The sequence below is a fragment of the Rattus norvegicus genome, chromosome 6 (assembly GCF_021556685.1).
Source record: "Rattus norvegicus strain SHRSP/BbbUtx chromosome 6, alternate assembly SHRSP_T2T, whole genome shotgun sequence".
Classification (NCBI taxonomy): domain Eukaryota; kingdom Metazoa; phylum Chordata; class Mammalia; order Rodentia; family Muridae; genus Rattus; species Rattus norvegicus.
In genome coordinates, this window is record NC_141539.1 from 96,949,314 (window position 1) to 96,963,590 (window position 14,277).

General features: G+C 43.1%; 1 protein-coding gene across 1 annotated transcript; it reads left to right on the forward strand.

Annotated features, from left to right (window-relative positions):
- The first annotated feature begins 109 nt into the window (after positions 1 to 109).
- On the forward strand, positions 110 to 14,057 carry Jkamp (JNK1/MAPK8-associated membrane protein). Its single transcript, NM_001106738.1, is given in 7 exon segments — positions 110 to 453; positions 3,503 to 3,594; positions 4,143 to 4,297; positions 7,298 to 7,504; positions 10,724 to 10,905; positions 11,977 to 12,053; positions 13,660 to 14,057. Coding segments are annotated over 7 exon segments (936 nt in total). The 5' UTR covers positions 110 to 449; the 3' UTR covers positions 13,879 to 14,057.
- Positions 14,058 to 14,277: the final 220 nt, after the last annotated feature.

Below are 14,277 nucleotides of genomic sequence, written 5' to 3' on the forward strand. Positions count from 1 at the left end.
GAAAAAAAAAAGGCGAGGCCTCGAGAATGCATGGAGGGGCGGGGCTACGAGCTTGTCTAGGAAAGGGGGCGGGGCCTCAGGGTCCAGTCAATGCTTGAGGCAATGGAGACCAGTACAGATTGTAGGCTGGTCCGGGACGAGTCTTGAGTCTGGACCCGGAAAAGGTGGAGCCTCTGAGCTCAAACCCGGAAGCGAGAGAGAGTCTAGATTAGGAAACTAGGTTTCTGGGAATCCTAGGCCTGGAAGTCCGCCGCGTGCCATCCCCTACACCCCTAGTGGGGGAGGCGGTGGTGGGGCGGGACTCGGAGCTTAATGTAGCAGGGGCGGGGTTCCAGAGCGATTGCCAGGCTCTCGGGAGGGGGAGCGGCTGGAGCGCTGTGGCCCGGATGTTCGGGCGCTGTGTTCGGACCGGCTGATTCCCGGCTTCTCTGGGGAACCTAGTGTGGCCAATGGGTAAGTGGTCGATTAGGCTGCGGGCGTGTCTCTGTCTTTGTCTCTGCTGCTTTTCCAACGCATTTTCTTGGGCTCGCCTCCGACCGACAGCTCTCCCGCGGCGGGCAGCCCTGCCCTTGCTACCCTGAGCACCGACTCTGACTTCTCCGGGGTTGGGATGGTCTGTTCCAGAATGACTGGAGAAGTGCGTGTGTACAGAATTGAAGCACTTTGTTGTGTCCTTCCTGTGTTCCTTCATCCAGTACCTTTGTTCTTGTCCAGGAAAGCATTCCTGGTGGGTGACTTCAGAATTAGAAGTTAGAGTAGGACAAGGAAGCAGAAGCTAATTGCCACGGGATTTGCTTTTTCAACCTCAAATGTAATTTTTGTTTTTGTTTTTCAAGACAGGGTTTGTCCGTTTAGCCTTAGCCGAACCAGAACTCGCTCTGTAGAGCAGGCTGACCTAGAACGTAGAGAACCACTTGCCTCTGCCTTCATAGTGCTGGGTTGAAAGGCATGCACCATTTCATTGGGCATCAAATGTAAATACTTTGCGCCCTTCACAAAGGGTCTAGACTTTGCAGAAAACAAACAAACAAGGACAACATTTTAGTCATAGTTCACCAAAGGCTTTGAAAGATCGTTGTACAGATTCTTGTTGTTAGGTAAACAAGCTTTGCTTTTATTTGTTGCACTGATTTTCAGGCCTTGGTTTTGAGATCTTTTAGATGCAAAGCCCATCAAGAAGGGGCGTCCAGTGCCTTAACTTCCTTCTCAGAAAACCTGAAACAATTCATTTCATGTGTTTAGTTTACTACAATTCAGTTGCTGTTTAAAAAAAGGTCTTAAGGGGCTGGCTGGAGAGATGGCTAAGCGACTAAGAGCACTTGCTACTTTTCATGAGGTTTGAGCCCCAGCACCCATAGAGCAACTCAGGCACTCCCTTTTCTGACCTCCCTCTTTTGGCCTTGCAGGCACCCTGCTGGTCCATAGTGTGCAGACATAAATGCAGGCAAACCACAAACACACATAAATTCATAATACTATAATAATAACAGTTTTTTTAAGGTTCTAAAATAAAGAAGAATGGGTTTTGTGTTTTTTAAAGATATCAGATACCTGGTAAAGTGAAAATATCAAACATGAGACATTTTAGGCTTTTTCTGTTTTCCCTCGGCAACGTAAGTACAAAAAATTCTAGTTTATAGGAATTTGAAAGGAGAAAGGACCTTGTAACTAGAGTCTCCACATTGTGAATGGATGAAAATTTTGAGGAAATTATTGTTCAGTAATAATAACATGTGTAAATTCACATGTAGGCCAGCATTGTTCTGGATTCACTTTACAGCATATAGCAGATCCTTACGGAAGACAGCCTCACTGTCATGGCCTCTGAGAACCTTCATGGTGTATGAGCAGCACAGTCCATGTATGATTATTTGCCATATATGGTGAAGAGAATCAGGTGTCACGGATGCAGAAGAGGCCTTGGATGAGGCCTCCAGTTTCTCTTGGATGAGGTCCTAGATAATTTGGAGATCCTCAGGGTTATGTCTTAAAAAGAGCTGTTTTTAATTTCCCCTATACCTTTAAGAAATTGATTGCAAGGCAGTTCTCAGTGGTCAGGAGCTCAATGCCAGCACTGATGGAATTTATCCTTGTCCTCACCAAAAATGATAAAAGCTAGGATACTGCTTTTATATGGAGGTGAATTGATTTGTTTTAAAGACCTACCCTCTGCTCTGAAATTCTCTCTTCAGAATGTGGACAGTTCAGCTTTTCTGTTAATGTATTCTGTTATGAACAAAGATTGAGTCTCTGTGTGTGCCCAATGTCTCGATTTGGCAAAATGAGGAATAGTAACTGTAGCTGGTCTTTGCCACTTTGTGGGTCCTTTTTCTCACCCTTTATTCCCAAGTTTCACCCCTTATCAATAGCTGGGAGAGAAAATGCACAGAGTGGGAGAGAGACAGATAACAGAGAGCTCTGTATCTATTTTTTTTTTCTTCTCGTTTCTTCCTTGCTTGTAGCTGGCCTTTGCTACTTTACAGGTTCTTTTTCTGGACATTTATTCTCTGCCCCCCATCCCCAGTTTCACCCCCTGTTGTTAGATAGGAGAGAAAGAAGGATGGCGGGGGTGGGGTGGGGTGGGAGGGGCTAGAGATCCCTAAATCTACTTTCTTGTTTCTTCTTTGAGCATAGCTACTAACAAACTTCAACCAACCTCCCTGAACCACCAACCACACCCCCTCACCTGTCCTCTGAAGCCCTAGCATTTATATATCCTCTGAAAAGTTTTCAGAAGTCTAAACGTCACACAGTTGCAGAAACTCTCTGCAGCTGATAAAACCACGCCTCTGCTAGAGCTCGAGGCCAATCAGTCAGTTGCTATGGAGGGGCTCACATCCCCACGCCTGGGATTAAAGTGGAAATGTATTTTGATGTTTTTTTAAAAAGAAACCAAAATTCCAGAATTCTCACTACCAGTGACCTTCTATCCATGATTTATTTTAATTAATTTTTTAAGTTGTGTGCTTATGTATGGTGTGTGTGTGTCGGGGACTGGGATGCTCCTGCTATAGCCCACACGTGGAGGTCAAGAGACAACTTTCTGTAGTCCTTTTTCTACCATGGACTCTAGAAGTCAAACCCCTCAGGTATAGTTAGGCATACTTAGCAGGTGCTTTTACCAAAGCCACCTCTCTGGCCTTTAGCAGAGACTTTTTAAAAAGAGTTCTTATGAGCGCATAACCAATGAAATTCAAGCGTTTAATCATAGGACTGGCTCCCCAGAGCCTTTGATTAGACTTGGGGTTAGGTGTCTGGGGTTAGAACTTGCCGTGCTGGCTGGAGACCTTGGCACGAGGCGCAGTGTGAACAGCAAGATGAACGTACAACTTTCTGTACTGTCAGAGTGCGAACAAATTCAAAGCAAACGCACCAAGACTTGACTGTTACACACGTTTAAAGGGAGGTTGAGATGTTCGTGTCAGTTACTTCAGCTGTTGTCAGGCTACGCTGATGTATAATCACAGAAAACATTACTCTACTGGCCTTTGTTTTTAAAAAGCTGTCGATATCCAGCCAGCATGCCTTGGACTCTACTGTGGGAAGACCCTATTATTTAAAAATGGCTCAAGTGAAATCTACGGAGAGTGCGGGGTAAGTCCTGTGTTAATATTATTTCATTTTAAGATGTTTACTTTGGAAACATTTTGCACGTAGAATTTTTTTTAATATATTCATGAATGTATAAGAGGGTGGAATTAATAAAAGCCTTGTTTATATTGGCATGGCGGTAACTATATTAAACCTTTCTTGGCAGTCACAGATATCAAGAGATACTTCATATTGTCCGTTTAATGATTTAGCAAAGTGTTTCGTGTAGTGAATTAACATGATAACTCTAGAACACTTCTGCAACAGTTTTTTTTAATGATATTACTAACAAGGGTTTTCACTGAATATTAAGTATTTTAGCGATTAAATGAAAGGCGTCTTCTTAGCCTTCGTTATAGACAGCCCAGGTGATGTGCATTTCTTGGAGCGCTTTCTCTTTGAGATTTCTTTCTATTCTGCTTAGAGGTTTGGTTTTCTTTGCTAATTTTCAAAAGTTACACATACTAAAATGTTTAAAATAATATGGGATCCCTTATAGAATGATCCTAAAACCGTATCTGCGTATTAAGCAGTGGTTTTACTTGTTGTAGGTGTGCCCAAGAGGACAGAGGACAAATGCACAGAAATACTGCCAGCCTTGCACAGAGTCTCCGGAACTTTATGACTGGCTCTACCTTGGATTTATGGCTATGCTTCCACTCGTTTTGCACTGGTTCTTCATTGAATGGTACTCGGGGAAAAAGAGGTGAGCACATCTGACTGTGTCTGCATAGGCTAATGCTGGGATAGAGACCACTTATTGTGATGCCCAGTCCACAGGCTTCTGCTGACCTACACCCTCAGCCTGTCCCAAAGGGGACAACCTGCTTTTCTTTCCGTTTCTATGGTTTTTTCCCCTGTAATAAGAAAGCTGTGGTAAGGCACGTCTTAGTGGGTGTTATTGATGCTCTTCTTAATGCTTCTCTCAGAACTCTCGAAAGAACATTATTTCTCAGTGATAATACTTACCGAGTTTCTGCAAAAGTTGGTTATGATCACAGGCTGTTACTGTTTTAGAACAAGTACCTTAAAACTTTTTAATGCTAATGACCTGGAATGCTTATGAGAGCTGACTAGTACACTGTTGGCGCATTTATTGAGCAGGGTATTTTAAGTTTGGAAGATCAAAGGAAGAGACAGAAGAAGTAGAGAAGACAGACAGGTACCTGATGATAATATAAACCCATCTTAAAGATGTAGATACCCTTGTCAACACACTTAGGAGTCAGAGAATCGAGAGAAAGAGTAAGCCTAAAGGATCCAGAAGACTTTGGGAGAAAAACTAAGAGAGTTTGGTAGAGCAAAGATTGACTGTTGATGTGGAGGGTCATGTGATCTGCAGTGGTCAAGGGTAGGTTGTAAGTGGTAATGTAAAAGGTAATACTGAAGGTGGATGGAGGCCAGAATGTGGGGTTTCTCGACAGATATGTACCTGGTCCTCTACAGGGAGCAGGGAGGCAGTCTTCCTTAGCTGTCTCAGCCTTAGCAGTTTTAATGCCTCTACTTTTGTGAATTTTTCCTGCTTTGGAGTTTTTACTTTCTCCAAACGCTTTTTGCTGCCTGGTGTTACGGAGGCAGAAATGAGTGTGGTGAGAACTGAGGGGAGACTGACAGAGGAGAAGTATGGCCTGGGTCCCGAGCCTTGGGACTTAGGAGTCTAATAGAGAGTTCCTAAAGCTGGGGCTTGACAACTTGTCAGCTGTCTGCGAGACCTGGGATCCGAGGACCCAAAAGAATGGGGCAGACTCCAGTCTGATGCTGCAGACAGCCTTACCTCAGTTTCAGTGCACTTTTATACACGGATGTAACAAAGAGAGCAGTGATCCAAGGAAGGTCGTTTGATTCAGAAATAACCATCAGTAAGCATATACTAAATACTAACAGAGCAGCCCTTTCCAGAACTTTCTCAGGACAGACAAGTTACACGCAACAGCCTGGCACATGCTTTAGAGTGCATGAAAGCAAGGCAGAGGCCGTATCCAGACACAGTACACTGAGCACATTGGGTCCTACAGTTGTATTCTGACATCCGACAGGAAGAAACATGTCTTATAAATTAAATGTAAACGTTGGTCCCAGGATGCACGAAATCATGTCCAAGAACAGCCCAGGGAACAAAGTGCACCTGAGGTAAAAGGCCTCCGCTTTCATTCCTAGAGCCCCTCTCAGCTCCCCTAGGCATCCGCTCACTGTTCATCATCATTCGTTTGACTGCTCTGACAGGGTATAGCTCCACAGCTGATGGTAAAGAGCACAGGTTTGGCCACGTAGATGAAACACGAGTTAGAGGGTGGAGCCTGTCCATTGGTGTGGAGGTGCGGAGCCACTCAAAGCAGCTTAGCGTGGCCGGGGGTATCAGAGAGTGGTGGGAAGGAGGGTCTTTTCTGAGATGCAGAAGAAATCCTGAGGTACAGTCTTCTATCAGGTGTAGTGACACAGATCTGAGGAATGCATCATCAAATGCTCCCGCCACTCTGCAGGCATCACAGAACATGCTTAAACAACAACAGCCACAATGTCCATGGAGAACACCGTTCTGTGGGTCCACGGTCATGTACGTGGATTTCATAGACTGAAATACCATGCAGTTAGGTTTTATAAGTGGAACTTTGGAATCCACTTTTATTTTCAAAGATCACATGGTGGAGTATAGATGGGTTGAAGTATGGTGAAAGGATTCCCGTCATTATGAATGAGGTTTGGCTTTTTCCTGAAGAGGTATGAATTATAAAGAGTCCGTTGTAGATCAGATTGTATACCATGTGTTTATTTCTACTGTGCATGTAGTAATTTTGTCTCTGAAGTACTCCAGCACTGCCCATTGGGAGTTCTCAGTGACACTCAGGCTGTAACTGAAATCTGGAAAAGAATAGAAGTGAAGCAATCCCAAAGATTCTACTCTTTCAAAAAGTGAACGAGGGGCTGGAAAGATGGCTCACTGGTTAAAGGCACTTGTTACTCTTGCAAAGGATGGAGGTTTGGTACCCAGTATTCACATGGTGGCTTACAACTTTGTCGGGAGCTCCCTCTCAGGGTATCTGACTCCCTTATCCATAGCTTCAGTTGCAGTGGGTCTGACACTCTCTCCTGACTACCACAGGCCCCAGGCAATCACTCATGAGTATAGATACATACATATACATAGATTATTAATTAAATTAATGAACTAGTTAATAAGTAACCAGGTACTTAGTTATATAATTAACTAGCTAATTAGGTAAATAATAATCAGGCTGTTGGTTAATTAGTTAATATTTTGAGACAGGATCTCACTATGTAGTCTAGATCTATGTAACACACTATGTAACCCAGGCTGGCCCTAATTTTGTGGTAATCCTTCTGCCTTTTGTGGTAAGCCTCTCCAGTGCTGAAATTATAACCATGAGCCATGACACCCTGTTATTCTGGAATATACCACTTGTGTCTGTGGAAACTAGGAAGTGGCTCATCAGGATATAGATCTGGCGTACCCTCCCTCTGTGTCCTTACATGCAGAAGGGACAAAGACGGTCCTAACTCCCTCGTTGAACAGACTAATCTTCTAGAATGGCAGACCTTCAGACCATACCAACAGGCTTGTCTGAGGTGCTGATGTGTTTAGCTTTTGTGCACTTTGAAGAGTGTAGCTTCAGGATTGTCACTGAGACGTCGAGGGCCATGTCTAACACGCCCCTGACTGAAGCCTTGCCTATCCTGTTTCTCTCAGCTCCAGTGCCCTTTTCCAGCACATCACCGCACTGTTTGAATGCACCATGGCAGCCATCATCACCTTGCTCGTGAGCGACCCTGTGGGCGTCCTCTACATCCGCTCCTGCCGAGTACTGATGCTTTCTGATTGGTACACGATGCTTTACAACCCAAGTCCAGATTATGTCACCACGGTGCACTGCACTCACGAAGCTGTCTACCCACTGTACGTATTCATTTAGGCCCAGGACCATGGAGAAAGAAGTGGTCATAAATTCCATTGATTGAGATTGGTCATTGTGAACTCCTAGATGAGATAGTAGAAATTAACTTCTTCTCTGGGTGCATACGGAGTATAATAGGAGGAAAGATCATGTCTTACTGGGGTTTTACTGCTGTGAACAGACACCACGACCAAGGCAACTCTTATTATAAGGACAACATTTAATCCGGGCCAGGCTACAGGTTCAGAAGTTCAGTTTAGTATCATCAAAGTGGGAGCATTGCAGCATCCAGGCAGGCGTAAGAGTTCTACACCTTCATCTGAAGACTGCTAGGAGAAGACTAGCATCCAAGCGGCTAGGATGAGGGTATTAAAACCCACGCCCACAGTGGCACACCTACTCCAACAAAGCACACCCCCTAATAGTGCCACTCCCTGGGCCAAGCATATACAAACCTTCATGATCTTTATTTTTAGGACATGGTCTCAATATATGTCATAGGCTGTCTTTAATCTCATCCTGCCTCAGCCTCCTGAGTCCTGGGTTTCCACGTATATACTGCTTTGCTGAGAGAGAGTGTGCCGAGAGAGAGAGGGAGGGAGGGAGGGAGGCAGAATGTATGTTGTGTGAGTATGTGTATGTGTATAAGTGTATGTGTGTATTGTATGTGTTGTGTCCATGTATATATTTTGTGTTTGTGTGTGTGCTGTGTATTGTGTTGGGGAATAAACCTGGCACCTCAGGCATGCTGGGGCTCTCCTACTAAACTGTATTGTTAGGTATAGAAGGGAAAGTATTTTTTGCCATAGAATACAAAATATACACTTACATGCACACATATATACTTGAGAATATGTTTTCTGTTTCATAGAGTTTTTAAAAAAAGAGGTTAAAGGAAAACCCTTGGGAATATGTAATAGAGATGTGCTATTTGACATATAGGGAAAAAATGTGGGCCTGGAAACAGAAACAGCCTGTGTTTGAATTCCCGATCTGTCAGTTACACTAACACAGGTATGGTAACAATGTCATACCAGTTCAGTCTTTGCACTGGCAAGTGAGAACGATGTCTTCTAGGGTGCTGCGAGGGGCAAATGGCTCTGTTAGCCGCATCAGATGTGGTGTCCTGTACATATGGGCGTTCAGTAGTACAAGCTACCATTATTGACTATTTTCCATTAGGGTTTGGCTTTGTCTTTTGTTTGTCTTTTGCAAATGACAGTAGTCTTCATCAGAACACTATGTTTATTTATGTGTGTGAATGCACATGCATGCCCCAGCACCGTGTGGTGGTCAGAGAACAGCCTGCAGGGCTTAGGTCTCTCCCTCTGTCATGTGACTCCTAAGGATTGAACACATTACCTGCTCAGCCATCTTGCCAGACTGATGTGTTGTTTTCAAAGAGCAAATTCATAAGACTCTGTACACTCTACCATACTATTCCATTTTTAGAATTTCTTTGAATTTTTAGCAATTTGGTATGTTTTTCTTAGTAAAGGCAGACTAGAAAAATAGTTATTTTGTTCTTGTTATTGGAGCAAGTTTCCAATATATATGTGCTCAATGAAAATTTTTTTTATCAAGTTATTTTCTAAAGACTTTTCTTCTTTATTTTATATGGGTGGATTTTTGGCTGCATGTATGTATGTGTACCACATATGTGCTTGTTGCCCATGGAGACCAAATTCCTGAAACTAAAGTTAGAAGAGGTTGTGTGGGTGCGGGAACCAAACCCAAGTCCTCTACAAGAGCAGCCAGTGCTCTTAACTGTAGAGCCGTCTCCAGCCCATGATTAAGTTCTTAACAGTCAATTGCCAAACACATGGCCTTTGAGGGTATAAAGAGTGACTCACATTTCCGGATATGAAAATATGAAAATCGTTTCTTCTGTCAAGCTTTATGACCTTCAAATCACTTTTACGTGCCTCTAGATAACTGTACTTGATAAAAACTAATAATGTCCTCTGCTGATTTATTGCATCGTAGGCTGTAACTCAGCTGCAAGTATTTCTTTTCACATGCTGTGCTAAGGACTTGTAGAATTTTAGTAGGTAACATAGCAGACACATGTGAATGAGGCATCTCAATGACTGCATGTATCGATTAAAACATACAGTGGCAAAAGTTCATTGGAAATAAAGAAGACTTTAAAACTTTTAATAGTATAGGTAAGTAGTTTGAACTATGGATTTCGTTTGAATTTTACTTTTAGAAATCGTTCCTGGGGCTGCAGAGATGGCTAACGGTTAAGATCGTATAATGTTTTACAGAGGACCCAGGTTCAGTTCCCACACCCACGTCAGGCAGCTTACAACCACCTGCATCCTTACAGGGGCTCTGGAGCCCTTTGGTAGCCACTGATGGCACACATGTAGGGCATACGTTCACTCAGACGTAAATACACACAGGCAACACGACATGGGCACACGTGTCGTGCTGCATGCCTAGTGCTTCAGCTGAGGTAAGTATTTAACAAAAACAAGAGAGACCAATGATAGCTTGAATCACCTAGAGAAGATTCTAGAATGTGCAGTTAACTTTATCAGCGCAAAACAAGCCTTGAAGTCTCTTCCATAACCACCTATAATTCAGTTCCCCTTTTAGCTGACATAGCTAGCCGTATCTGGACTCTCCCCCATATTGTATTACTATTTGTTTATGTCTATCTTGGATTAATAAACCTCAACAATTCCCATTAGCTTCCTTATCATCAATAGAATTTTAAAGGCAGCAGAGTTTAAAATAGGAGTCGCTGTTACTGGGCACAGAAAGAGGGCTCAGCATCCGTTTGCCATTTTCCCCCTGACTTGATATAAATACTATCAGTGTGACTAGCGATAAATGTATGTGACTTAATTTTAGATAAAGTGAGTGTATATTTAATTTAGCCTGGAGTTTTCGGTGGTTGGGAGCTGCCTCGTGGGTGCTGGGCTCTGAGCCCAAGTCCTCTGCAAAAGCAGCCAGTGCTCGGAACTGCTGAGCTATCTCTCCCACGACAGGTTTAGGATTTTTGAGACATATTTTCAAATACACCAAACCTCATAAACAAACAACAAATAAACAAGCGAAACAGTGTGTGTGTTTGCTTGTCCCCTTTCACGAGTCTGACTGTCTTAGGGAGTAGGCCTAACAGAGTTTTGACTCTTTTAAGGTCTTTGATTTAAGGCCGTCAAGGATAAAGGTTTGATACATACAGATATCACAAGTCCCTTGTTTTACAGATACACCATCGTGTTTGTTTACTACGCCTTCTGCTTGGTGTTAATGATGCTGCTCCGGCCTCTCCTGGTGAAGAAGATCGCATGCGGACTCGGCAAGTCTGACCGGTTCAAAAGCATTTATGCCGCACTTTACTTCTTCCCCATTTTAACCGTGCTGCAGGCAGTTGGTGGGGGCCTCCTATGTAAGTTGTTCTTTGTAATGGCTGACTGAGGACACAATCACTAACATAAAAAGTCCTACATATTATTAAATAACTCAGTTCTAACTAAGCTGAACAGGCCTGCTGGTAATTGAGATTTCTGGCCACCATGTCCTGATTAACGCACCCACTTGTTCCAGATGTGCTTTGTAGAGTAACTGGAAGTTTCTTGTTTTTTTTTTTTTTTTCTTTTTTTCGGAGCTGGGGACCGAACCCAGGGCCTTGCGCTTGCTAGGCAAGCGCTCTACCACTGAGCTAAATCCCCAACCCCGTAATTGGAAGTTTTATGAATTGAAGTTATTTTAAAATAATTGCATTGAAGTGATTAAAGGTGTCTTTTCTCAGTTTGCCTATTTCGTGTGCCGTACAGTCGGACATGGTAGAAAAGGAGAATGGTAATTTTTGTAGGGAGGACTTTTCTTGCCCAAGACATTATTGCTATGCTGCTTTTGAAATAGAAATTTCCAGAATTCTGACAGGAAGAACACCAAAGGAGAATTAACTAGAAAGTTTGACGATAAATGAACTTTCCTAAAGGTTAGTCTTCTTAACCAAGGCTCCTTTTCTGGATCACAAAGCACAGAGAACTGAGAGTCCCTCAATTCTCTTGTTTGGTACTCGTATCTGTCTAGATGCATGGGAGAGAAGTTAATCTTTTCAATTAACCCTTCAGCTGCCTCACATCTCTTAGCTATTGACAGGTGACCATGGTTAGAGTTACATTTTTTAAGAGATTGAGAAAAAAATTAAAAAAAAACAAACTTGTTGCCATGTAAAAATGTTATGAAACATATGCTTTTACTGCTTATAAAATTTTATGAGAACAGTGGCAAAGCTGTGCATTGCTACTCGGTTCGTGCTGTTTGCACATCACAGCTGTGAGCTCGGAGGTGAGATGAGACTGGCCTACAAGGCCACAGCTATTTATAATCCATAAGGAACTGGCTGTCAGTCCATCTGGGGAATGGGACTTGAGCCCCAGGCCGGCTGAGAGAGCTTCAGAAGAGCTGTGTCCAGCTGCTGATTAGTCTCTAAGGTCTGTTTCTTTTCCAGATTACGCCTTCCCATACATTATATTAGTGTTGTCTCTGGTCACCCTGGCTGTGTACATGTCTGCTTCTGAAATAGAGGTAGGACATGGGTTTTCCTTTGCTTGTTTTATTTTGTTTTTTGTTTTAAATAAAAATTGACAATTGAGTGGAATGGTGATATGATATATGGTGGGGTACACTAACTTGGTCAGTGGTTCTTGGCTGATAGATGTTACCTGTACCTCTTAGTCGATTTTACAAGAGGTTGTGTGGGCCGAGTTGCATCTTTCCTTGGGAAATTAGGGAAGTAGTCAGAGCTCTTACCCAACAAGATGAAGAAAAGTGATATAACATAATTGTTGTAAAATGAAACAGCGTCTAACCCTCACCATCACTTTTTAGAATATCTTAGTTTTAAGGAACTAAGGTATTAAGAAGTTAACCGTATGAACAAGTGATGAGAGTAATGTTGTATTTGACATCCTAACGAGGCAAATGTCTTCATGAGACTTCATCAGTGGGTGGTCTGGGGCATCTCTTCTGTAATCTTCTTCCAGATTGTGTGGCTCTGGACTCCGCTTTATCTTAAGATAGCACATTCACCTCGTTATTTCCACTTAGTACGCCAGCAGCTCTGATTGGAGGTTCTATCTGGGTCAGAGCTCCAAGGATTTAAAGGACTAAGGCTTTGACCCTTCCACGCTGTGCTGCGGCAGATCTGCTGCACGTGTCATTTAGCGTGTGTGTTCTCACACTTCTTATGTTCAAAAGGACAACCAGAGAAAACATGTTAACTCTCGAGAGATGGCTGTTGGCACCACTTTTTCTACACTGGTGACAGTTGAGGTATAGCCACACCCTAGGTAGATAATGAACTGAACAGAATGCTTGATGCTTTATCAGCATTGCAACTGGATTAATCAGAGAAGATAGAAAATTGGTTTTGACTTTTCATCAACCAGGAAAAGATCAAAGTGCATTGGAATATTTGAATAAATTATGCGTAGTTACAAATGAACACTGCTTTTCTAGATCTTGGAACTCCTTTGGTTCCTTGCCCCCATGTGTCTCTGCTCTGTAAGATGTTTGAATCTTTCAGTTAGCTCTGTGTTCAGGAGTTGTAAACAGGGCTCTGAATCCCAAGACAGACAGTCCAGGGCTAGACAAGCCCACGAGTGAGTGAAGTGTGAGGGAAAGTTGGAGTAACCCACTGAACATTCTACTAGAACATTTAGATACTGATTTTATATCGATTTGATCCTTTAAGTTTCCACGTTATCACATGGCACTAAAGATTGAGATACAGTCGGATAATAAATGAGTCCATTTGTGTTGACTTGAGTGTATTCAGACAGCAGATACTGGAGACCTCAGTCAGGAAGTGAGTTTATGGAGCTGCAGTCAGCCTGAACAGAGAGACTGTGCTCTGGGCACTTCCTCTCCTAGTTCATGGCTATCTCCAGAAGCTTGTGTTCTCTGGGTAAATGGTGATGTAGACAAGGACCCAGAGAAGTGCTCTAAGCCAAGTGTGGCTGCTGAGGGCCTGTGTGACTGTGTGGACAGTGTGGTGGCTGGTGATTGGGGCAGTTCTGAAGTCCTTTTTAGCTCAAGCATTCAGAGTCCTGGCCATGAGTGTGTAATGACTGGTGGTTTAGCTGGATATACTAATGCTGTTTCTCTTTTCTCTTACACCATGATCACATAGAACTGCTATGATCTTCTGGTCAGGAAGAAAAGACTTATTGTTCTCTTCAGCCACTGGCTACTGCACGCCTATGGAATTGTCTCCATCTCCAGAGTGGACAGGCTCGAACACGACCTACCGCTTTTGGCTTTGGTACCGACACCAGCTCTGTTTTACTTGTTCACTGCAAAATTTACCGAACCATCACGGATACTCTCAGAAGGGGCCAATGGACACTGAATATAAAATGCCAAAAAAACCCAAAACCAAAAAAAATCCCCCAAAGTATTCTTAATTACAGACAAGTAAAGAAGAATTTAAAATGTATTAATAGCATTCTTTCACACATGGGAAGAAGATTGTCCAGCTAGTATATGCTTGGGTTTTATCTTTTGACTTATCGGACCTGGGGTCTGACTTGGAAATCACATGGCCTCATGTTACTGTGCTGCATGTACCTTACCTATCGCACCAGAAGCCCAGGCAGACAGTTGTAATTGCTCCGCCATGTTTCTGAATATCTGTGCTAATGGTGTCTCTCTGCTTTTGTGACAAACCCTTCAGAAGTCTATTGGAACCCCCTGGCTGTGGTATCATTCCGCCTTCTGCCCTCTGTGCATTTGGCTCTTTACCTAGAAG